The sequence below is a fragment of the Puma concolor genome, chromosome D1 (assembly GCF_028749965.1).
Source record: "Puma concolor isolate L17-30 chromosome D1, mPumCon1.1.hap2, whole genome shotgun sequence".
Taxonomy (NCBI): domain Eukaryota; kingdom Metazoa; phylum Chordata; class Mammalia; order Carnivora; family Felidae; genus Puma; species Puma concolor.
Genome location: NC_141676.1, coordinates 5,425,356 through 5,450,167, shown reverse-complemented (window position 1 = coordinate 5,450,167; position 24,812 = coordinate 5,425,356). Strand labels below are relative to the sequence as shown.

At 54.1% G+C, this 24,812-nt stretch overlaps 1 protein-coding gene across 5 annotated transcripts in view; it reads right to left on the bottom strand.

Annotated features, from left to right (window-relative positions):
• Nucleotides 1-24,812, bottom strand: part of PC (pyruvate carboxylase) — a 103,211-nt gene that overhangs the window by 17,574 nt on the left and 60,825 nt on the right. For all 5 annotated transcript variants that reach the window (XM_086676808.1, XM_086676809.1, XM_086676810.1 and 2 more), the window contains 7 exons: nucleotides 5,752-5,887; nucleotides 5,418-5,602; nucleotides 5,037-5,202; nucleotides 4,779-4,924; nucleotides 4,502-4,619; nucleotides 4,076-4,227; nucleotides 2,427-2,545 (listed from right to left, as the gene is read on the bottom strand). In XM_086676808.1, coding sequence (XP_086532934.1) covers nucleotides 2,427-2,545; nucleotides 4,076-4,227; nucleotides 4,502-4,619; nucleotides 4,779-4,924; nucleotides 5,037-5,202; nucleotides 5,418-5,602; nucleotides 5,752-5,887 — 1,022 coding nt within the window. The remainder of the gene's footprint in view (nucleotides 1-2,426; nucleotides 2,546-4,075; nucleotides 4,228-4,501; nucleotides 4,620-4,778; nucleotides 4,925-5,036; nucleotides 5,203-5,417; nucleotides 5,603-5,751; nucleotides 5,888-24,812) is intronic.

Here is a 24,812-nt window from a genome sequence, read left to right as displayed (position 1 = left end):
GCCCACCGGTGGCCCTGTGCAGTCTGAGCAAGGAGAAGGTGGCAGCTAGAGAGGGGCCAATGGAAAGATTTGCATCTGCCTGCTCTTGTACTCCCACCAAACAACCCCTCCCCACACTCGGCCCTTTTGCCCTGGGGTCTCTCTGTCCTCCTGCCTTCCCCCAAACCCTCCCCGGTTCAAGCTGGATTTGAAGCCTCGGACGCTGCACCCAGAGCGGCATGTGCTACACCGTGGCGAAGGTGGGGGGCAGTTTGCAAGGGAACAGGGTTGTGAGGGCCAGGCTTGCCGAAGCTGTTGAGAGAGTCCGCGTGGGCAGGTGGGCGGGTGGGCAGGTGCCGGGGTGAGGACACCGCCCTTCCAGGACCAGGGTCGCAGCTGGGCTTAGCTCCAGACCCCGCCCTGAAGGAGACGTTAGTGTACAAAACTCTCCAAATGTGCATGATTTTATAAGCTCAGCCTCACTGACTGCCATGCTCCTAAGGACAGCAACAAATCCAAGAGGAACAGCTGTTTAAAAAAAAAAAAAAAAAAACTCAAGGTTTTAAATTTATTGTCACTGAAGCTTGTGGTAAGGACAGGCTGGAAACTACACTGGCAGATTTTCCTCAGTGTTTTGTATTTCCTACTAAAGCACTTCATAGTAGTGACGGTGATTACCATGCATCACCACGTCCACACGCCAGGGACTTAAGGCTGGGTGCTCTTTTCAAGCTTGATCTCCACAATGACGCTCTGAGAGGCTGTCATTTCCATCAGAGGAGGAGCCTGAGGGTCAGAGAGGCTGCAGCTCGCCCAAGCTCTATGCAGCCAGTGACCTGGAAGGAACCTGTGCCCTGCTCTGTGTCTGTCTGACACAAAACCTCTACTCCGGAGCAAGCATCGACCCCCACCCTTAACAGACCAGGCTTGCAGCAGGCTCAAGGCTGATGAGAAGTTTTAGTGGCACAACTGGGCAAAGTCTCATGGAGCGAGAATCTGAAGCTGGAGCATCCACCTCAACTCAGGATTTACCTCAAGGGAGCAAGGAGTCTGGGGGCCTCTGAGCACCTGCTGGGCAAAGGCAGGTGCCCCACAGCATCCTCAATGTCAGGTGGGGTCAGAGGTCAGGGAAGCAACAAACTGTCAGGAAAGTCCCAGGGTGAGATGGACTGGCCCACAGCCAGGGCTTAACACTTGAAGAGCTCAAAATATGTATCTTGAAACAACGGAATTGTTTGTAAAATGGGCAGATTTTTAAAATGTCCATACTCTTTGCTTGTGGGAAGACAAACTGAGACAAGCAATCTGGAAGGCTGATTAGGCTTTGCTCAGGTAACCACACCGAGAATGTTTATCCCCAGACCTCTTCACAGAGGAAGGGAAAGATTTAGGTGCAAAGAACATTAACTGACTACCCTTATAAGCCACAAAACCCAGAGATGACATCTAGTAACAGAGGGCTATGTACATAAGTTATGATACACACATATGTAAAGTATTACAACGAATACTGACCTGGAGAGTGCTTTCAACAATATTAAAAGTAGAAGAGGGGGGCCTGGGGGACTCAGTCGGTTGAGCATCCGTCCGACTCTCGATTTTGGCTCGGGTCATGATCTCACGGTTTGTGGGATCGAGCCCCACGTGGGGCTCTGCACTGATAGTGCAGAGCCTGCTTGGGACTCTCTTTCTCCCTCTCTCTGCCCCTCTCCTGATCACACATTCTCTGTCTCTCAAAATAAATAAATAAACTTAAAAACATTTTTTTTAAATAAAAATAAAAGTAGAATAGAAATTCTGCCCAAAGCATCTCAGTTGTGTCTAACTATTTATCTAGTAAAATACATACAGGTGGAACAAAACCACGGGATGTAGCGTGGGCACAGGCAATGCCGCGCTGGGCCGGCCACTTTCTTGACCTGAGTCCCCAGCTCTTCACCTGAAATCCAGAGCTTCCTCCAGCCTCCCCGTGGCCTGAGCCTCCTCACATCCCAGTTCTGGGGAGGCGGGGGGGGGGGGGGGGGGGGAGTAGTTCTCCATATTTTTTTTATTTGCTCCTCAATTCTTACGATAAGCATGTAGTACTTTTTTTTTTCCTTAATGTTTATTTATTTTTGAGAGAGCGAGTGGAGGAGGGGCAGAGAGAGAGGGAGACAGAGGATCCAAAGCAGGCTCTGAGCCGACAGCAAAGGGCCCAATGCAGGGCTCGAACTCCCAAACTGTGAGATCATGACCTGAGCCGAAGTCGAACGCTTAACCGGCTGAGCCCCCGCCAGCGCCCCAGCATGTAGTGCTCGCTAGTAATATTTTTTGTAAAGAGTAAGTGCCCAGATCGCCAGCTGCTCTCTACCACAGTGGACAGTGAGCTGAGCTCCCCAGCAGCCGCCTGCTGTGGATTTTGTAGGAAACCCAGAGGCCGCACCCCCACTCCCCCCTGCCCCACTCACTCAGTGATCTCTTCGGTGACGGTGTGCTCCACCTGCAGGCGGGAGTTGACCTCGATGAAGTAGTGCTTGCCGTGCTTGTCCACCAGGAACTCCACGGTGCCCGCATTCTCGTAGCCCACCTGTGGAGTGGCCGCATCAGCAGGGCCCGACCGACGGGGGCCTGCCGGCCACCCCGGCTCAGACGCGGCCACTGGGCTGGTTCCGAAAGAGCAGACTGAGGCAGACCCCGCCCCAAGAGATGGCGGGCAGCCCACCAGCCCTGCCGCCCCTCCCACCCACCCCCCCCCAACCCTGGGTGAGCACCGCCAACCCAGGGCCCGGACCCCTGCCCGGATGTCTCCCCAGGGCTCCGCCAAGCCTCTGCCAGCTTCGGCCGGCTTGTCTGGGCGAGACATCAGAAGCAGCACCGGATCCAGAATCAATCAGTGCCCTCTCCCCGGCGGACAGGCCCCGCCACGCATAGCCCGGCCTGTGCAGGGCCTTCTCGTTCTTAAAGGGTTTTCAGAAAGTTCCCCTCTGCTCTACTCGTCCCCACCTCTGGCCACAACCCAAAGAGATGCCACCTGAGACAACCAACACTGATGAGTCTAATGCAAAATTCAACCCTCATTCAACCGGTCTCTCTCTGGTCCTCCCAGAACCACATAGTAGACTTCAGTCAGTTCCCTCAAATCTATTATACCATGATACATGGCCTGAGCCGATAAATTAGACCCAACTCCAGGTAAGATTACTCCTCATATGAAGTAACCCAAATGACAACTCTAAATTAGATCCTAATCAATGCCTCATATTAACTGTGGCTGAAGCCTCTCTGCAGAGCACCAACCCTGTCTTTCAGCTGGGGAAGGCTCTGGAATCATCTGCCTCCTGAGAGGTCTGAGAGAGCACTACTCTGAGAGGGAGAGCAGGACCAAGGCCCGCCGGGGTGCTGGGGAAGGCAGGTGTGAGATGTTCCCACTTGGCCCTGGGAAGGGGAGGCGGAAGTGGGGGCGGGATGCCTGGACTCTGGGGGCGGGAGGGGGCAGAACAACAGACAGCAGGACCCCTGCTAAGGCCTGGCCCGGGTGGGTGCTCTCCCGGGCAGGCCTAGCGGGGCAGGTCACTGCTGGGGGAGCCGCCTCCATGACCCAGTAGAGCAAAGATTAGCAGAAGGAGGATCTGAGAATTCCATGGGTGGCAACAAATGTGATGCAGGGGACGGTCAAGAATGAATGGAAGAAATGCCTTAATAATGCTTCTTAATCCTGACAGAAACCACTGGATCTCATGCCTTTTATTCCAGGGGTTAGTTGGTGCCACGCAGAAGCTCGATTTGTGCAGAGGGTGTGGCCAGTGGCCTCTTTCCCTCCTTCTTCTCAGCCTTTCTGGACTCTAGGCTTGGCCTCTGGGCCCGGGCCTGACACCTCTGCTCTCACACAGGGAGGACCCGAGGATGCTACGTCAGCCCTTACCCCTCCAAGATGGTCCTCCCCCCTCCCTCCCAGAGCCAGTCACTCTGGACCTCCTAGCTCCCTGGCAGACTGTCCACATCTGGACAGTGACCACTGGCCATGAGGCTTAAGCCGGCAGCAGCTCAGAGGGAGCCTATAGGAACAGGCTCCTTGTCTCCACATGGGAGACTGTTCCTGAAGGCCCCCGCCTTTCACCTGCTTAGCAAGTTTGACAGAGTCACTGGTGAGTCGGGTCCGAAGCTGGGGGTCCAGGTGGGCAGCAGGAGCAATCTCAACCACTTTCTGGTGCCGCCGCTGGATGGAACAGTCTCGCTCGTACAGGTGCAAAATGTTCCCGTACTGGTCTCCTGCGGTGAAAGGTAAACCGGCCTCAGCCTCTCCAGGGACCAAAACACTTCGTGAACACCCCCAGCCCCCACACAACTACCGCGGCCAATCAACGCTTGCTCCCAGCGGTAGGGGGCAGCCAGGAGGGAAACCGCCACGGCCAAGGCCTGAGCCCTTCCTGGGGAAGGGTCTTCCGGAGGGACGGCTCCTGGAGGCCAGCCGTCGTGAGCCCAGAAGGATCAGGCCTGCTCCACTCCTGCCTTGTGCTGTGGCCCCACAAATGCCCCCACTCACCCAGGATCTGCACCTCGATGTGGCGTGGCTTCTCAATGAACTTCTCCACAAACAGTGCCCCATTCCCAAAGGCAGCCAGAGCCTCCGAGTAGGCCCGGTTGTAGTTTTCCTCCAGCTCCTAAGAGGGCAGGCAAGGCGAGCAGACATGGGGCCCTGAAGCTCTGTCTCACCTTCTGCAGGACCACCCCCTTCTCAGAACCCCAGGGTCTGCTCTATGGGTGGCCTCACGGCCTGACGGGGCTCCCTGCTCTGCTCCCAGCCCTGGGCTTCTGCTCACCTCATAGCTGTGCACGACCCTCATGCCACGTCCCCCGCCCCCGTAGGCGGCCTTGAAGATAATGGGGAAGCCGTAGGTGTTGGAGAACTCATGGGCCTCGTGCAGGGAGGTGATGGGGGCGTCGGTACCAGGGACCACGGGGACACCTGTTGGAAGACAGGCATGTGGGTCCTCCCTGCCCAAACCCGCCAGCCCCCTCCTCAGACAGCCCCTCTTGAGGAGCCGTACGGCCCCCAGTGGCTCGTCCGCCATATGCACCTGCATTGATGGCGATGGCCCGGGCCTCCACCTTATCTCCCATCTTGCGGACGACCTCAGGGCTCGGCCCAATGAACCGAACCCCGGCATCCTGGCAGGCCTGGGCGAAGTCCGCGCGCTCTGACAGGAACCCGTAGCCAGGGTGCACCGCGTCTACATTGTTTTCCTGGGGGCAGGAGGGATCAGAGGAATGAGGCATCTCTCAGATTCCTTCACACAAGCCCAGACCAAACCCTGTGGCTCCCATACCTGCCCCCACCTCACTCGTTCCATTCACTCATTCATTCACCCATTCACCTATTCACAGCACTTACTGTGGGCTGGCTTGGGGCCCGGGCCCAGCATGGGGAAGGCACGGGGTCCAGGCCCAACCCGGCTCACCTTGGCCACCTTGATGATGTCTGGGATGTGCAGATAGGCCTGCACCGGGGCGAGGCCGCGGCCGATGAGGTAGGCTTCATCTGCTTTCTGCCGGTGCATCTGGCCTGTGTCCTGCTCCGAGTAGACAGCCACGGTGCGGATGCCCAGCTCCGTGCAGGCCCGGAACACACGGATGGCAATCTCACCTTGGAGGAAAGGGGCAACAGGCCAAGACATTAGATTCCTGGGTCCTTACAGAAGCAGAGGCGGGCGGGGAGCTGGTGTACAGGGCAAGGGCAGAAGAGGGACGCTAAGGCTGTGCTGGGCTCCTCTCACTGGGCCCAAGGGCACTCACCTCTGTTGGCCACCATGACCTTCTTGATGGGCTTGTACTCCAGGCGCCGGACGTGTGGGGAGGCAGCAGGGGCAGTGGAGGCTCGGCGGATCCCCAGGAGCCTCAGGCCCCCACGGATGGTTCGGAACTTCAGCATCTGGAAGTCAAGAGCCGGGTTGGAGCAGCCTCGGCACAGAGGGTCTCCCTAGGAAGAGTAAGCGTCCCACCCCAGCCCCGCGGCGGCCCCACACAAAAGCCAGCACCCTCTCCCTCCTCAGTTCCCGGCCAAGCCCAACACTCCCTGGGGGGCTGACTGGCTGTAGGGCAGGGCGCGAAGTCAAGCCCAAACAGAACCCAGCCCACCCTAGTGCCCTGAAAACTTTCATAACACTTCAAGCTCTCAAAGCAATCCTGGCAGTGAACCAGAGGCCCTGTGTTCCCTCGCTGTGCATATTGTCTGAGTCCCCTTCGGTGCCCTCTGCGGGGCCCGGCAGCCCGGGTTTGAGAACCTCCCACACCACGCTGGTCCCCGTGTCCCTCCATCAGGGTTTCGTCTGGCCAGGCAATGAGGGTGACGACAGATCTCCCGAGGAGCCCCCCTGCACCAGTGCTGTCTCAGGAAGCCATCCAAGCCTCCATTCAGACTTCAGAAGTGCAGACTTCTTCAAATGGTGGCAAAAACCTCCTCTTCTAGAGGCCACTTAAAGTGCAGTGATCTTCAGCTATTACCATGCTATCTCCCCCTCACAGATCCACCAGCAGCCCGATCCTCTGAGATCTGCCTCAGATAACCACCACCACCCCCCCGCCCCCCCCACCCCCCAGGGAGGGAAGCTCTTTACTGGCAGAGCTTCGTGAACCCACTGCCTTGGCCATCGACGGTATGCACGCCAGAGAGCAGGCCTGAGGTACAAATCTCGCCTCGTCCTGGGCACCGAATGCCTGCTCTGCTCACGGCCACAGGCGGATCTGCAGCTGGGACAAGGCCCCGTAGAAAGAGCCCAAACCACCACACGGGGTCAAGCCAAGAAGAGGCAAAACGCTCCTTTAGGACAAGCGTGGCAACAGAGCAGTAAACAGAAGTGGTTAGTGAACCCTTAGCAGTTTCACCTCAGGAGAAAACACAGACAGAAGAGAATAGTGAGGTGGCACTTTGCCTATTAGATTAGCAACAGTGTTGTGCAATTATCAGGTTCAGCACTGGTAAGGCCTATGGGAGACAGACCCGCAGGTGAGGTCTGGAGATCAGGGCAGCTCTCTGGAAAGCTCCCTGGAAACCCTATCAGGAGCCTTTGAAATACTTACACCCCTTGGCTCAGTCGTTACCATTCTAGGAATCCAACCCAAGGAAATATTCTAAAATGGGAACCAAGATGGGTGCAGAAAGATGCTCAAAACAGTATTATTTACAGTAGCAAATAATTAGAAACCACTTATGGATCCAACAGGAAGACATCTATACAAACAGACATTATGTAGCCATTAAAAATGAGTGTTTCAGGGCACCTGAGTGGCTCAGTGGGCTAAGCGTCTGACTTCGGCTCAGGTCATGATCTCATGGTTCGTGAGTTCGGGCCCCACATCGGGCTCTGGCCTGACAGCTCAGAGTCTGGAGCCTGCTTCAGATTCTGTGTCTCCCTCTCTCTCCACCCTTCCTCTACTTACATGCGCACGCTCGCTCTCTCTCTCTCTCTCTCTCAAAAATAAACATTAAAAAAAAAATGAGTGCACAGCTCTGATGACATAGGAAACGCTTATGCTAGAATGTGATGCTACAGAAATTTAAAAGGTAAAAATATGATTTCATGAAGCTTTTTTTTTTTTAGGCAAGGAAATCAACTGGAAGGAGCTCTGTCAGCACATCACTCACTCCTATATTCTAGAATTGGCTCAGTGTTGGGTTTTTTCCTTCCTTGTGCTTCTCCAGTCTATACTTTCTCCACCAGAGATGTATTATTTACAATTAGAGGCGCAATGAAGACATACAGGAGAGAGAGAAGATCTTTGCAGAAAAAAAGCTAAGTAGAGCACCTGAACCGTCTCCCCGAGGGAGACAGAGAACTCCGCGATGTCCTGTGAGACGAGCTGCCAGTGAACGAGGCTGGGCCCTCTCCCCACAGCACGGTGGGGCCACCTCACCTTCCGCACCTATTGCCCGGAAGAACCGGCTATGGGTCTTCCTCACCTGTCTACAGGTGAGCAGCCTCATAGCAGGTGACACGGGCCCCAACAGTCACAAACCTCCAGAAATCTCCAGGGAGGCCCGATCTTTTCTCCCACCTGGGTGGGTTTGCTCCTACCATGTAGGGACTTACCCACTGCCTCGTGTTAAATGCCCCTCACACTGCCCTCTCCCTTTTCCAGAGACAGAAAGGGATCCCTGGAGGCTAGGTGGACAGTGGGTGCCAGCGCCTCCCAGCTCACAGTGACGACACAGGGAGCCCGAAAAACCCCCAGGCCTCGGTGGCCATTCCACACACATTCTCATGTTGGATCCTCACAGATGCTGCAGCCAGGCCTTCCCTGGCAGTTCTACTTTACAGATGCAGAGCCGGGATCTAGGTGGGAGACTCCAGATGCCCCTGAAGCCATGTCCAAGCAGATCAGGACCTGGGGTACAGGAGAGAGCCAGGCAGAAGCTCACAGAGAGGAAAGGTCAGGGCCTTCTTGCCAAAGCCAGAGCAGTGGAGAAAGAGGAGGAGAGAGCAGCCCCATCTAGCTGCTGGCGGCCCAGTGCTCAAGCCTGGAGTCCACAGGCCTGGGACTGCCCTCCCAGTAGGGTCCCCACAAGCCGTGAGATCTGGACAATCAAGGCCTCATTTCATCATCTGTGAAACCGGGCACCCCCACTCCCAACCTCGACAGGTCGTCCTGGGGATCGCCGAGCCCGGTGGTAAATGCTGGGCCGCGATCACCATCTTCCCACCATCCTTTCTTCCCACAAGAGCACGGGGACAAGAAGGAACCGTCTCCATGCAGCCCCACACAACCCACGCTCCTGAGCCCCCTCCACAGCACCAGGCCCACCGCCCCAGGGCACCTGGCCCCTGAGCAGTTAGACCCGCACTCAGGGGGTCGCAGTGGGCCCTCCCCACAGCACTCACTCTGCACCAGCCAGGGGCCCACAGCTGCTTCTGCCCAGGGAGGCCACGGGCCAGCGGCTGCTCCGCCTGAGGTCACTGGCCCTGGCATACACAGTGCTCAGGCACCAGGGTGCTGGACGCCTAGGTGGTGGCCAAGACTGAAAGCAGGGTAAGGGACGCCTATGGTGGCTGTGGGGCCCAAGGCAAAGGGAGGCAGGGAGGTTGGGTCATGCAGGCAGTAGGTGATTCACAGCCTCAAGCTTGCTCCCTTGACCCCCTGGGGCCAGGAAAGATTGCAAGGCAGATGATCTGAGGCAGGACACGAGCCAGCAGGGGGACAGTGGACAGCCGTGAGTGATTAGGACCTGCTGCCGCTGGAGGTTAAAGGCACAGAAACATGGGTGAGCAGCCGGGGCAGGGTCCGGAGAGGCCAGTCCGGACAGAAGGCACCAGTCGTGCTTCCCTCAGAGCCTAGACACAGCTGTGCAGCTCCATTCATAACTGAGTCACATGTGACCCCGACACCCCCCACCACCCCCAATGCTAGGCTTGGGACAGGAGGACACAGGGATGAATAAAAAAAATGTCACCCCATGGGGCGCCTGGGTGGCTTAGTTGGTTAAGCATCTGACTCTTGGTTTCAGCTCAGGTCGTGATCTCACGGTTTCGTGAGTTCAAGCCCCACATCGGGCTCCGCGCTGGCAGCCAGGGGCCTGTTTGAGATCCTCTCTCTCTGCCCCTCCCTCATTTGTGCGCGCGCTCTCTCTCTCAAAATAAATAAACTTTAAAAAATTTAAAAAAAAAAAAAGTTACCTCGTTCCCAGAACATCTCCACCCTTCTTAGAACTCGGCTAACCCAGCACCCAGCCTTTCCCCTAGTCAAATTCCACTCTCCTCCCAGACTTGACCCCTGGGGGTAGGGGAGTGCAGGGTCAGCTGCCCGGTGCTTCCTGAGGCCTTTCCAGAATCAACTATAGCTGGGGGAAACTGCAGGGCAGAGGTCGGCTGCCTCGCAGAGCCCTCTCTTCTGGGAAGCGGGACATTCGTGGGTCATGTGTGTGATGAGTCCTCTCCGGGTATGTTGAGTTTGAGGGTTCTGGGACGGGCCAAAGGGAGGGGCTGAGTGGGCAGACTCCCACTCCTCCCTGAATCTCACCCCGTCTCCCACCCCTGGAGGGAGGAGAGGCCCCTGTGCAGTGCTTGGGGGTGGGGGAAGTGGAGGCCGGAAGCTGTGCTGCTGGAGGCACCCGCAAGACCCACCAGTAGAAGCAGAGCCCCTGGGGCGGGAGCGGAGGGCAGTGGGAAGGCCACGGAGCACCAAACTCCCTTCCCGCAGCCCTCCCACAGGGGCTGCCTCTGGCATGACACGGGGCCCCTCGCCCAGAGATAAACCCTGGCGTCACGGAGTGTGACCTGAGTGCCAGCTTCTCACAGTGGCACTCTCCCCCAAACAGCCTCCAGAGTGCAGGCGGTCCTCAGGCACTGTTCCAGGTGGCCTCCTTGTCATCCTCACACCTGGCAGAGAACAGGCAAAGGTGCAGAAGTGCTGGTCACGGGTGAGTGGGGTGGGGCTGGAGCCAGGCTCCCACCACGGGTTTTTGGTTGGTGGATGGTAACCAAGAAATCCTCAAGGTCATAGGCTGTTTGAGAATCTCCAATTCCAAAGGCCTCGTTAACCAAACTCAGCATCTTGGAAAGCCCTCGTGTCGCATCAGCAGACCCTCCCTGACACAACTGGAACCCTTCAGCAAGGGAGGCGCTCGCCCGGACAGGACAGCCTCGCTGGGCGGGCCTCCTCAGGAGGACAGGCCACTCAGATGCTGCCAGAGCACAGCGGGCCTTGCTCTGGGCTGGTGATGCTCAGGGCAAAAGTCTTCTCTGACCTCAGCGATGGGGACAGAAACGGTGAGTAGGAGAAAAGCAACCATCACCCGAAGATCTCATCCTGGTTTCCTCTCCAGAGAGCTGACAGTCCCAGAGAGGGCTGTTTGCTATTTTTTGCAAATGCCAGCTGACAGATCTCTTTCCTTGGCCTCGGGTTGTGCATTAGAGATGGGGAATAAGACGGCTTTGACTCTCACTTGGGACGTGTAAACAACGCCTTGCAGGCAAGCGTGAGGCGCTGCGAAGCAAGGAGTGTCTGGACACCTGCTTTCTCCCCGCTGCCTCTCAGCAGGACTCCACGGTTTCTACTTCTCCCCGAGCTTCAATTTCTCCTCCAACACTGATCAATACGCTCAGTGTTCCCCTTCCAGAAGGTAGTGATAACAACCAAGTCAGGAAGGTGCCTAAAGAACCTGTGGAAGGAGGCAGGGGGAAGGTCTGGACACCTTCTGCCCAATCTCGATGACCTGCCCACTTGGCTTCTACGACACCCAGCACTCACCACGCTCCACCTACGTGCCAGGCCGGTGCAGGCAGGTGGGGACACACGGTGACCAGCAAACCCGGCGGAGCCTCTAGCCTTTACCAGGTGCTGGGCTCCGCGTGGGATGCTCTGCAAGTGCTAACTCACGTAATAGGCTCCTTATCGCTCCCTTGTACAGATAAGGAAGCAGGCAGGTGGGATTAAGTAACAGCCCAGGTCACCCAGCAGGCTGCCCTCCAGAGCAGGAGCTCTGATCTCTCAGGGCACATGGTGTCATGACCAACTAGCGAAGTAAGCTGTGGCCTTTATCAGAGGCACAGTGTGACAGGCACTTGGAAACCAAAAACCAAAAAACCGACTCCTGATAAAAACTGTGTCACTGGCCTGAACTTCCTGCAGGGCAGCCAGTGGCTCTGCACTTCCCCCCCCCCCTCCCCCCGAGGGCAGGCTAACAGCGCCAGCAATCATGTGTCCCCGATAAGCTAGGACAGCTTCACTTACTCCAATAAATCATCAAAATGTCCCTAGACATCTGAAGTCCCACAACTTCCGACCAAAACTACATCTCCCAAGCTGCCTCTTGCAACCCTGAGCAGCACAAAATTCTGGTGTCGAGCTATCATCGTCCAAATTTTGGTCCAGACAGTATGACCACTGTGCTCAGGGTGTGTGCGCTCCCAGCCAGAGGAGCCTGCTGCGGCCCAAGTGTCAGGCCCCGGAACGTTCCTTCAAGGATCTGTACTGCGTCCACCCTAAATATCCCTGTTCTTTACACAGCACCTCCTGCAGCCTCAGAGGACAGCTGTGGGCAGTTGGAAAGGGAGGCACATTCGGAAGGGAAAGCCATGGCCCTGCTTTGGGAGTACCTGGCTGATGGCAGTCTTAGAAGCAAGCCCACAGTCTGGACTGCCCACCCCCAGTTCCCAAGCCCCTTAGCACATCCAGGTCCGAGGTGTGTAGGAGGGCAGCCAGAGGGAGTGAGGAGAAAGGACAGCGGCCCAGAAACAGGCCTCAGGAATCTCCAAAGTAACTAACAAGATTCCTATCCATCTACTCTCCCGACCCTCCCAGCACCAGTACCAGTATCATGCTCCTTCCCCGGCCCCCAGTTGGCCTCAGCAGTGCCAGCAAAAGCAGGTCAAAACCAGAAGGAAGGAGTTCTTGGCAGTGGACTCCAGCCGTAGCAGAAGCGAGCCTCTGATGGGTGGGGCTGCTCTTGGGGAGTTTTCTCTCCAAGCAGCTCTGCACTGTCCTCAACGTGTCCAACGGGGCCCCAGGGCTGGCGGCCAACAGAGACAGATGAAAGGAAAGGACTCCGTTGGACTTTGCAGGCAGCAGCAGCTGGTATTGAAGCGCCCGAGAGAGGCTTGACTAAGGCTGAGACATCTGGGTAGGGGGAGCGGAAGGGAGGACAGGAAGACAGTGAAGGTGACAGATGAAGAAGAAAGGAAAGCGAGAATACCAAAGACAGGGACAGGAGTAAAAACAGCACGTGGCCTGGGGCCGCACAGCCGGCTCCTACCCTGAGAGGCCACTGTGGTTCAGAACCAGCCGACAAGGCTCCACAAAACCCCCACAGCCCCTGATTTAAGGCAGCAGGCAGGGGGGAGAAGGTGAAACAGCCACACTGGGACAAATGGCACTGTGTGGGCTGCTGGGATTTGTGGGCAGGGGGACGGAGCAGGCTCAGAGAAAGGAGGTGAGCAAGGGGTCTGGGCCTGCAGGGCAGCAGCAGGGAAGGACAGGGATGAGGAGGGGGCAAACTGGCGACACAGTGGCTGCCCTGTCCCAGCCTCGGTCAAGGGCAGGGACACTTGCAGGTTGAACACTGCCCCCTGGTGCAAAAGGAGAGCTACGGCCGACCTGCTTGCCCAGGTACCAGAACGTCAGAAGGCCAAGTGCCCTGATTTCTCCACATCCTTTAGACTCACTCAGAAAGGCATTCCTGGACACCCAACCTCCTTGGCGAGCTCAAAACCCACCCTGGGAAAGATCTGTCATTGTTCTTGCCACACCCTACTGTCCTGTCTGTGGAGGATGTGGGTGAGGTCACATCTGTCCTCGGAAAGAAGCAGTTAATGTTGTAATGATTCGTTCACCCACCCCACAAGACATTCTAAGGACCTTGGGGACAGGATCCTCAGTCTATTTTGTCCTTCACTGTTTCCCTAGCACTCCATACTGTGCCGGACACCGAGATTAAATGTCTCGGGAATGAATGAACAAACGAACAAATGAATAGGTCACAAGAGTTTCCAGAAACATTTTGGAATGCTGAGACAAAGATTAATATGGTCTGGTCCCCCCTAGGATCAGCACACACAAGTCAGCGGGACATACAAGTGCCCCTTACACACAGATTAGAGCCCAAAGTGTTGACAAGGATGTTTAGTTAAAAGGGCAAGGTCAGAAAAAGATGGGAACCAGGAGGGCTGCGCAAGGCGACCGGCACTAAAGCCTCCATTCTGGACAGTGGCTGGATAGTGGCTTTTCAGGGAGATGGGACACCAGAACAGAGCAGGCATGCAGGCAGTCCAGGAAGCTCCCTGACCCCTTCACAGCACAGCACTCCGGCTGGAGAGTCACGCAGGACCTCCTCCCCACGGGCTTACCCAGTTCACCCTAATCCCAAGATGGCAGGAAGTAGATGCCACTGTATGGGCTGAACTGAGTCCTCCAAGGAGATCTATGCAAGTCCCAACCTGCAGCACCTCAGAATGTGACCTTAGTTGGAAACAGGGTCTTTACAGAGGTAATTAGTCAAAATGAGGTCCCCAGGGTGGGCCCTAAAGGCAATATGCTTGGTGTCCTCATAAAAAGGGGAAATTTGGACACAAGAAAGACACAGGAGGAAGATCATGTGAAGACACACAGGGAGAAGACGGCCATGTGTCCAGAAAGATGCATCTATAAGGACTGCTGGGAAGTACCAGAAGCTAGAAGATAAAGGAAAGATCCTCCCCTATAGCTTTCAGAGAAAACAAGGCCCTGCCGACATTGATTTTGGACTTCTGGCCTCCAAAACCGTGAAATAATAAATCTTTGTTATATGTTTGGGGACTTTGCTATGACAGCCCTCGGAAACTAACAGACCCAGTTTCCCCACTAATGACCAGAACCTATAGAGACCCTAAAACCAAGGACCGGGGAGCACCGGTTGTTAAAGATGTCCCCTTCTCTTGGGGCGCCTGGGTGGCGCAGTCGGTTAAGCGTCCGACTTCAGCCAGGTCGCGATCTCGCGGTCCGTGAGTTCGAGCCCCGCGTCGGGCTCTGGGCTGATGGCTCAGAGCCTGGAGCCTGTTTCCGATTCTGTGTCTCCCTCTCTCTCTGCCCCTCGCCCATTCATGCTCTGTCTCTCTCTGTCCCAAAAATAAATAAACGTTGAAAAAAAAAAAAAAGATGTCCCCTTCTCTCACCTGCTCATCCTAACAGAGGCCGCAGCAGGGCCCTGAGAGCTTGGAGCTGTTTGGGATCGTGATCAGCGCCCCCACCAGGGAGGGCCGAGTGGGAGGCAGCAAACACGAGCAGTGAGCAGTGCCAGCACGACCAGTGAGCAGGAAGACCTCCGGAGGGACACCGGGCCAAGTCTTCAAGGATGAGGAGGAGGGGGAGGTGGTTCAGGTGTGGGGCAGCTGGAGCCAAGGCAAAGGAGCAGCCACCCTAGTGGATGTCCACTGAGGCCAGAGGCCAGGGTGAAGGTGCTCAGGGGAGACCAAGGGCAGACACGTGGACTCTGACGCCAGGTCAGGGGCTCACGTGCACGGCAAGGGGCGTGGACTATATCTCCAAGGTCAGGAGGTGCCACCAAAGAAACCAGGCAAGGGAAAGAGACTTGCAATGTACAGGGACCACTCGGGTCGTTGTGAGGAAGCTGGATCTGAGGAGGCAAGGCTCGAAGGTAGCAAACAATGAGGAAGATGTTCTAATGTAGGCAAGAGATCGTGAGAACCGAACTAAGAAACGTGGCGCCATCGGACGGCCAGCACCTTTCAGATGAGGGGTGGCAGCCGCAGGTAAGGAGGACTCTTGGCTCCTGTTTTAAAAGCGGGATGAACGGTTAGAGAACAGAAGTTAGAGAACAGAACAAGTTAGAGAACAGAAGCGGCTGTAGGTAAAGACCGGTGAGGAAGAGCAACACTCGTGGCCCCTGTGAGGGCCATGCGGTCCCGAGTCCCCTTTGGTCAAGTCCTGAGTTTTCCCAAACTCCCCCCCCCCCCCCCCGCCCATAATGGTTCCCTGCGCCCCTAGGACACGGGTGTGGAGCCCCAGGAAGTGAGACCCAGGCAAGCCAGATGCTCTGGCCACCAGGCCCTGCAGAGGCTTCACCTGGGGGCAGGGAGGCAGACAGAGCCCAGGGAACGGGGGAAGGGAGGCCAGGCAGCACAGGGATGTTGCAAACCCCTCCCCTTCCACAAAGTGGCTTCCAGGTTGATGAGGCAGCAGGCAGCGAGGACCCCTCTCTAGGAAACCAGCAGCCCAGGGCGGGGCTGCAGCAACCAGCACTTAGTGGGCACCGGGGAAGCGGCTGCCTCAGTCTCCCCTCCAAGGCCGGTGGCCCTCGAGCCCCGCTGTGCTCAGGTTTTCCAACCCACATCCAACTCAGTCTTCAGCATGAATGGACAGCCAAGATCCCCAGCTATTTGAGGGGATCGCCCCAAATTCACCAAGACAAATGGGGAATAAAAAACAGGGAACTCTGGTAATATGGAGAGCAGATAGGGAAAAAAAACTATAATTAATCTCTGAGAAGTAAGAGAAGCTATCGCATTGAGAGGCGGCAGCTATTTTAAAGGCAACGAGGAAGAGCTCTAGGAAATTAAAAATAGAGTTGCAGACATTTTTAACCATAATAAATAGAAGAAGGAGAAGACAGTCGAGGACATCGCCCAGAAAGCGTAACAGGAAGACCGGCACATGGCAGTCCCGGGGCCAGGGACGTGCATTTCGGTGGCGGTGGCAAGGGCACTCTGAGGTGCCAGCGCGACACCACAAGTCACAGCTGGCAAAGGGACCGGAAAGGCTCCACCAGCTTCCCGCGTGAGTTTGCTGGCCAGACCGTCACAAATCACTGCAGCCTTGGTGGCTTAAAGCAACAAAGATGTATTCCCTTTTCGTTTGGGAGGCCAGAAAAGCTCAGCATCAGTTTCACGGGCCCAAATCGAGGTGCTGGCAGGACCGTGCTCCCCCAGAGGCCTGGCCGTGGGGGGTGGTGTCCTACCCCACAGCCCCCAGCTTGCAGCCCCTGCCAGCTGATTCTGTTGTGGCCACATCCCTCCAGTCTCGGCCTCTGTGGTCACTTGGTCTTCCCTGCCAAGTGTAGCCTCATGCCTCTCTCTCCTGAGGACACGTGTGATGGCATTCAGGGTTCCTGGATAATCCGGGATCACCTCATGTCAAGGTCCTTCACTTCATCGCCTCTGCAAAGACCCCTTTTCCTTATAAGGTGCCACCTACAGGTTCTAGGGATGAGGACCTGGAGATCTTTGGGGGCCATCCCTCAGGCTACTACACTTTGGAAAAGGAGGAGAAGGTCTTCAACAGTGACACTGCGCCTGAGGCTACTTTTGAGGGAAGATGTCCTCCAACCTAGAACGCCCCACCCAATTAAACTACCAATCGAGTGTGAGGGCAAAATAAAGACCTTTTAAGGCACGCCTGGCCAAGGCAAGTTCACTGCCCAGGAGCCCAGGTGCTGGGGAAGCTCCTGGGAGAGGGGCACTAACAAGACAAGGAAGTAAATAAACCAAGATGAGGAACCTGGGAGCCGGCATAGAAGGAGGTGAGGAGAGTTCTCTGGAAGATGGTGACAGAGCCCAGAGGGCCACCGCCTGGGACATCAGCAGAGGGAGGGGAGTTCCAAGAGAGGGCAGGAAAGGGGAGGGTTAAGTAACCAAAAAAACCAGGCTGCATTGCCTCCGGTCCCTGAAAGAATGGAGAGGAGACGGCAATTTACAATTTAGGGATGAAAAAGAAGGTAAATAGTAACTCCAGGAAATGGAGAAGTCACACAAGAAAATGTTACCATGTATACATTTGGGGTTCACCAATGGGAATATTTACTTGATTTTAATACTGTAAAAGCTAAAAATGTACTTTAACAAAAATGGTCGCCTAACCTTGCTGGGAATGGAGACCGGGAAAATGGGTACACGTGGGGGGCTGGGTGGGTGGTAAAAGCCAGCTGCATCCTCCACAGCAGGAGCCCAGCCCACCACACGGAGTCAAATGCTCTGTGCAAACAGGGTGTAAGCAGCTAGGAGCAGAGGGTTTGTCTCCGGAAAGACAATCCGGGAGGGCGGGTCGGACAGGGGACTTAGTCAGGGGGGTTTTACAGGCCTCATGACACAATTTGACTTTCCCAAGTGTCCACATGTGTTCTTTTGATAAAATTACGGTTAAATTTAGTAAGAGGAAAAGCACACTCTATGAACGGCTGCAATTTCTTTTGAGGTTCTTCCAGTCTAGCCCCCCCACCCCTTTCCTCCTCCCCTGATCCCTAGAGGCTACCAGCCAGGTACTGGGGGGGGGGGGTGCTCCCCTTTGTGGATTTTACACTGATTAGACACATGTGTGCCCAGATCATACACTTGTGTTTTAATTTTTCCATAAATGATACGCTGTCATTTTTTAGCTCACCTTTTTCACCCAACTTGTTTGGAATCTTTCCACACTGGTACAAGTAGACCTAAATGGTTAATTTTAACAGCTGTATAATAGTATATGTACCACAGCTTATCCATGCCCAAATGAGGGACACAGGGGTGGTCTCCAAATTTTAGCTATTAAAACTGGGATGTATAGATTGACAAATGGATCACTATTGAAACTGAGGGACTGGTACCTGAAAGTCACTGTACTATTTGCTCCATTTTTATGTATGTTTGAAAAAAGCCATAATAATGTCAATTAAAATGTTAAAAATGAATAACCCTGAATCCATATATAAAACACGCAGGAGTTTCTCCAGGGCCTACACCTAGAATTGGAACTCCTGCCTCAGATTGCGGGCACTCTCTAAACATCAACGCCGCCAAACAGTTCTCCATAGCAGTTGTCCCAATAATTCATGCAGCTGCCACAAGCACAACAGAATCTCCATTTCCCCACGTCTCTACCAAGTCTTCTACTGTCAGGCTTGCAGTTTTGTCAACCTCATGGGCAGAAAACCATTTCCCTGATTATTAGGCAAGCTGGATATTTTCTCAAGGTTGCTGACATATTTTCAGGCTTTTTCTTTTATGGATTGCCTGTTCATATCGTTTGCCCCTTTTTCTGCTGACTGCTTGTCTTCCTCTGAGTTGTAATAAGTCTTTACATATATTAGATATGAATCCATTCTCTATTATAGACGTGGCAGTTATCTTCCTGCAGGACAGAGTAGTTAGCAAGCTCTAGGAAGAGGAGAGAGTGAGGACGTGGGGTGGGCAGTAAGAAACGAGCAAGCTCAGGGAAGGGTTCCGTGGCACAGGTGAAAGACTGGCCTTGAAGTGGATACGGAACACCTCCCTCCTCTGACACTGAAGCACCTACATTTGCTGGGACAGTCCCCGTGGAAACATGCCACAGGCAGCTACAATATGCAGGTGGTCGAGACCCAGTATCAGCCACTAACCTGATGCGCTGACCCGGCCAAGGCCTGAAATGACCACTAGCTCTTGCTCTGTGGCTCTCCAGGCTGAGAAGCCCGGACACCACATTCCAGGAGGCATGACCGGAAGAGTAGCAGCCCAGGAAGACAACTCTGCAGACGGCAGGACTCCCTGTTCACACCCAAACTCCCCGTGAGCAGCAGCTGCTCCAAGAACCAGAATAATGAGTCCAAGCTGCACCACAGATGAGCGATACTCAACTTTAAGAAAAACGCCTGGCCAGTCCCAGCGGCCAAAGATACAGACTAGACAAAGCAGTGGCATTTCCCTCTGAGAGAGTTTCAAAAGAACTCAGGCAGTTTTCTGAATGAGTTGGTTTGGGTCACGTGACTTTTGGAAGAGCAAAATGTTAGCCTGACTGTACGACACTTCTTGAACTTCTGTTATGACCATCTGTCCTCAGAAAATGGGGAAGCATACAGTTTTACACCTGTATTTTGTCATGTGCCTACAAAATGCTGTCTTCATATTCTTTCTTTAGAGGAAAAACAGCAAAAGTTAAACATGTTTGGAGTTTCGATAATGAGTATGTTTTACGTTACAATGTACCAGAGATCAGAGACATGGAGCCCTCAGCACAACCTGGCCAAAGAACCAGCGAACAGCAAGACCGAGAACTTCAATCCCCTCCCACACCCCCGACTCAGTTCTCAATCAACATAAAACCAGCTGAGGGTGGCTGTTCAGTTAAAATCTGATTTTCAGATAAATAGCATTTTTTTCAAAGTGTAAGTGTATTTCATGCGATATTTGGGGCGCACTACAAAATTGTTTGTTGTTTACCTGAAACTTAGATTTAACTGGGCATCCTGTATTTTATTTGTACTTCACCCCACCGAGCCAGCAGTGCTGAGGGCCCGACTGGGTCTTAGGAGGAAAGAAACATGTCAGGAGAGTTCTCAGATGCTGGCATCACATTAGAGGGCAGGGGTAACGCTGGTTAAGATGCCAGGGGTCCAACTGCCTGAGTTCAGATCAGGGCTCCACCAAGCTCACGGACTCTGGGCAAGTTGCTTAACCTCTGGCCATCAGTTTCTTATCATAGCGATGACAATGGCACGTAGGGTTGTAACAAAGATCAAATGAGTTAATGCTGGTGAAGTCTCAGAGCGGTGCCTGGTATATAAGCAGGTCTTTATTATTATAACTGTCAGCTTCCAGTACTACAAGCTGGACTGCGAGGCTGGACCTGCTTCTGATGGACGGAGGTGGCAAGGGAGGCGTCGTGAAAGGGAGAGCCAGAGGACAGCCGAGGCCCAGTCGGGGCCGGGGCTGTTCATGGAGATGACACTCTGAAGCATGCCTTGACGCCAACAGCCTCCTTATAACAAGACGACCTGAGAAACAGGGTCCGCCTGCCCAGCCACATCACGTCATCGAGAACCCACCACGAGCCATACGCAGGAGGTTGTGGCTCGCTCCTGCTCATGCCCGCTGGCTCCTCGCCTCTGCTTGTGTCCAACTCTGTGCTCAGCGGTATAGCACTGGGAGGCTGCGGTCAGTCACAGGGGGCAGCTGTATACCACAGAAATCGGCAGCCTTGACGATCAGGGCCCTCTTCTCCCCTCCCGGAGCCATCGCTGAAAGAGCACCGAGATGGCCCAAGTATGCTGCCTTGATGCAGAGACAGGCGGGGTGGCTGAGAGAATGACGCCCCTTCAATATTTTCCCTTTTGGCTACAGAACTCAAATAAAGAGGCCTCTCTCATTTGTAAAAGCCTGATGTCCAAGGGCTTGATTCAGTTAAAACATGAGGGTGAGCTAAGGAAGAAATGAAGGTGGCACTCTCTCCACGTCTTAAGGAAATTCAGAAGCCGGGGGCGCCTCGGGGGGTTCAGTCAGTTAAGCATCCGACTCTCGGTTCCGGCTCAGGTCATTATCTCACGGTTTGTGAGATTTAGCTCCGCACTGGGCTCTGCGCTGATGGTGCAGAGCCTGTTTGGGATATTCTCTCTCTCTCTCTCTCTCTCTCTCTCTCTCTCTCTCTCTCTCTCTCTCTCCCCCCCCCATCTCTCTCTGCCCCTCCCGTGCTCACTCACTCTCTCAAAATAAACTTAAAAAATATTTTTAAATTAAAAAAAAAAAGTGAAGTTCAGAAGCCACTCTGCAACACCTATTAACCTGTGAGAATATCAAAATAAAAATTCTTTCGATAATATCATTTAATAACATGAAAATTATTCTTTTGTTCCGACCGATTCCTTCGTTCGTATCCTTGAGGCCTTTCCTTCCCCTCCCTCTCTTCTTAACCAACATAGGCAAGTGCAGGTTGAAGCGTGAGGACTTAAAAGCTACTGGATGTACACATCAAACATCTATTCTAGAACACAATTTACCCCCCCCACCCTCTTCCTGCTCCCCCAAATGACACACACCCCCAAAGCCCAAACCAAACACCTCTTCCTGTCTTTCCCAGGAACTCGGGCTTCAGTTGGGGGACCATCTTCAGCTCTTCCCTCTCCTTCACCCACCATCCGGTCAAGGAGGCCTGTCAATTCTCTTAAAGCCCCATGTCCTCCTTCCTTTCACTTCTACTAACACACCCTAGATCATCCCCCTCATGTTACTTCAACTACTGCAAAAGCCTATACTAACCGTGACCAACCACTAACCTTGGTTAGCTTTACCTACTGATCCGTGCCATGCTATATACTAGCGATCGTCTCCCTAAATACACCCATTATTTCACTCTCCTCTTAACACACCCCCACTCTCCCCCCCACCCACAGGTAAGCTTTCCTTCCTGCAGACCCTCTCTGCAGTGCAGCCTGCCTCTTCCAGCCAGATTGCCCATCAGTCAGTCCTCCGCCTCCCGAATCTTTTAACTCCAGCCCAACTGCCTCCTCTTTGTTCCCAAAGAATCCAAGCACCCCCCCCCTCCCTTGGAGCACGTCTTCCCTGAGACACCCCCACCTGAACACCCTTCTCCTTGGGCTGACCTGTGCAAAGCCTGCTCATGGCTGGATTATGTGTCTAATTTTCCTTCCTCCTGAAATCCCACCAAAACTTGAGTGAAGAGTTTTTTGTTGTTCTTAAGGCTCTAAAGCCCCTAGGACAGAGAGACCAGGAGAGGAGACCACGGCAACATCACTGTGGAAGCCAGAAGGCAGCTCACACCATCTGATGAGAAGGCCTCTATCTGGGAGTGGGAAGGGTGCATACCCACTGGTTTCCTCCTACAGAATGCACCAGAGGCCAGGGAACCGTGGCTCCAGGTCCCCAGTGCCTAGGGCTGAACGGCTTTTCATACAGCTAGGGACCACCCCCCTCCTGCCCTCTCCTGAAGACGGTTTACTCTCTGGAGACGGTAAAGCCCAGGGTCTACATTGGAGGATATGAGGCATAACCGAGGGCCTGGGCACCTTGTCAAAAATGGTGGAGGAAGGTTAAGTAAGCCCATGCGCCCTGTCCCCTTACCCCACTCTGTCCTATAACACAGCAGCCGGCCCTTCCTCTCCTCGGAGAGCTGACCCAGCTCAAGAGGGAAAACCTCAGGATATTGAGGCTGAGGTTCCCCAACAAATGGCACATGCATCAGCCACCATGCAGGTCAGAAACGGGGCTCTCAGGCAGCTTTTAGCCCCTGCTAATAATCATGAGCAGGCCACCAAAGGTCACCGGGCGGCTGAGGACAGAGGCCTTCAAATGGAGAGACCAAAGGAAAGTAGCAGAAAAAAGCAACTGGGAGGAAACAGCCTGAGCAAGGAAAAAAAAAAAAAGGAAAGAAAAAAGACAGACACCCATAATATCCTCAGAGAAATCAAAGATTACACCAGCAAATCAACAGATGACTACACACATATTGTTAAAGAACCATTCAAGCAGCAAAAAGAGTTCTTGGAAATTAAAAATATGACCGGAGAAACGAACAAACGAATCAACAGAAAGAAGCCAAGGTAGAGGAGACTTCCTAGAAACGGAAGCAGAAAGACAAAGAGATGGAAAACAGGCCCAAGAGCGAAAAGGGACAGACCAAGTGCTCCAGGGGCCAGGTGCCAGGAGTGTCAGAACAAGAGAACAGAGGAAAAATGAAAGATGTCAAGAAACTCCTGACGTTCAAGAGAACATCTCCACACAGAAGGACACGCCATGAGCCAACAGGACGGATGAACCCAGACACACACCAGGCAGTCGTGAAACTTCAGGTCCTGGGAGCTTTCAGAAAAGGGGGAGAAGGAAAAAGGACACAGAGAATCAGACATCAGCAAGGTTTTGGATTTCCCAACAGCAACTCAGGAGGCCAGAACAGTACAAAGCAATCCTTCAAAATTGCAAAGGAAAAATGACTTCCTTTTCCAACTCCTTATCCAGCTCAACTACCAATTACTTATGAAGGTAACATGAAGGCAGGGGCTGCCACGCCTGACTCTCCCTGGCGCTCGACACTTCTTTTCTCAGAAAGCTACCTTGGAGGAGCTCCACCCAAGCAAGGCCGCGGACAGGCCCACAAGGGTGGCAGGAGCTGCAGCGAGAGGCGGCAGGAGACCCCGGGGAGCACGCACGTGGGGAGAGAGGGGCGCTGGGTCAGGCAAGGACCTGGCAGGACCCCTCCGTGGGGGCACCCCGCCCTCCAAGGGGACCTGAAGGGGAAGTGGAGCCAGCATTCCTACTGGTGGGACCCACGGCAAACCTAGCCGAATGTAACTGCAAGGCACAGAGGCGGCATGAGTGACACCCTAGCCCGAGCCGTCTGTCCCCAAGCACCAGCAGGGAAATATGTCAAACCTGCCCCACTGACAGCAGTTCTCCTACAGAGACACACATTTGCTCGGCTGCGGGTAGAATACCCTAGAATTCCCCCCAGCAGGTGCCTCTAGGGAAGAGAGATGAGGAAAAGGTTTATCTTTCACCATTTACCCTTCTGACTTCACATCATGTAACTGATTATTCACAATACGAAGTAAATGCAACATGTGACGAGGGGATCCTCCTACTCTCGCGGCCCCTTCCTCAGGGAGGGGTCCCTGGTTCCGCACCCACACCGCTGAGCCAGGAGGATGTCTGGTGTCCCCTTCCTGCTGCTTCTCACCGGGCGCTAGTTAGCTAGTGCTGGTTAAGGCTGGACCTCAAGCTCTCTGTGGTCAGGTGTCACTTGTCTCTGCACTTGCTCCAGCAGCGCGGCAGAGGGACGTTCATTTTCTGCCTTTTGGATACCAGGCCCCTTCTCGTTCGCCTAATTCACACTACAATCCCAGGGGGTCGACCCTCACTTCACTGATGAGAAAAATCCACCTTGGAAAGACCCACAGGAATAGCCAGCTCAGTATCACCGAGCCCATCCAAATCCACAGCCCCTGTTTTTCACGAGAGTACCCAGTATGTTTGGTGCCTGGTTCACAGCAGGGTTCCAGAACTGTTTACCTGAACCAAAATGCAACTGGGTTGGAATTAAAATTTTCTAGGGGGTCCTTCCATGCTCTGAGACCCAGAAAAAGAGGTCAAGAGCTCAGTGGCAGATGCAGGTGGCATCTCTGCCCAGCGCCAGCCGTTACAAAACAGGTAAGAGTTTCCTAAGTCACAGACTTAGCCTACAGGGGACTAGGTCCTTGGTGGGGGAGAGGGGGTGGCCTTCAACAGTTTACGGAGATAAATAATCACATACCATATGGTTCACACACTGTAGTACAATTCAATGGCTTTTAGTACACGGAGTTGCACATCCATCACCACAATCAATTATAGAACATGTTCAACCCCCACCACACCCCACACCAACTCCCAGCTCCCCCAGCCTCTCGGCCATCACTAACCTAACTCTCTCTATGGATTGGCCTATTCTGGACATCTCATATAAAAGGAATAACAAGGTCCGTTTTCACTGGCTTCTTTCACCCAGCCTAAGGGGTTCAGGGGCCATCATGTTGCAGCAGGAGTCAGTACGTCGTTTCTTTGAATTGCCACGTAATGTCCCATTGCATAGATAGAACACATTTTATTTATCCACTCATTGGTTGATGGACATTTGCGTTGTTTCTACCTTTT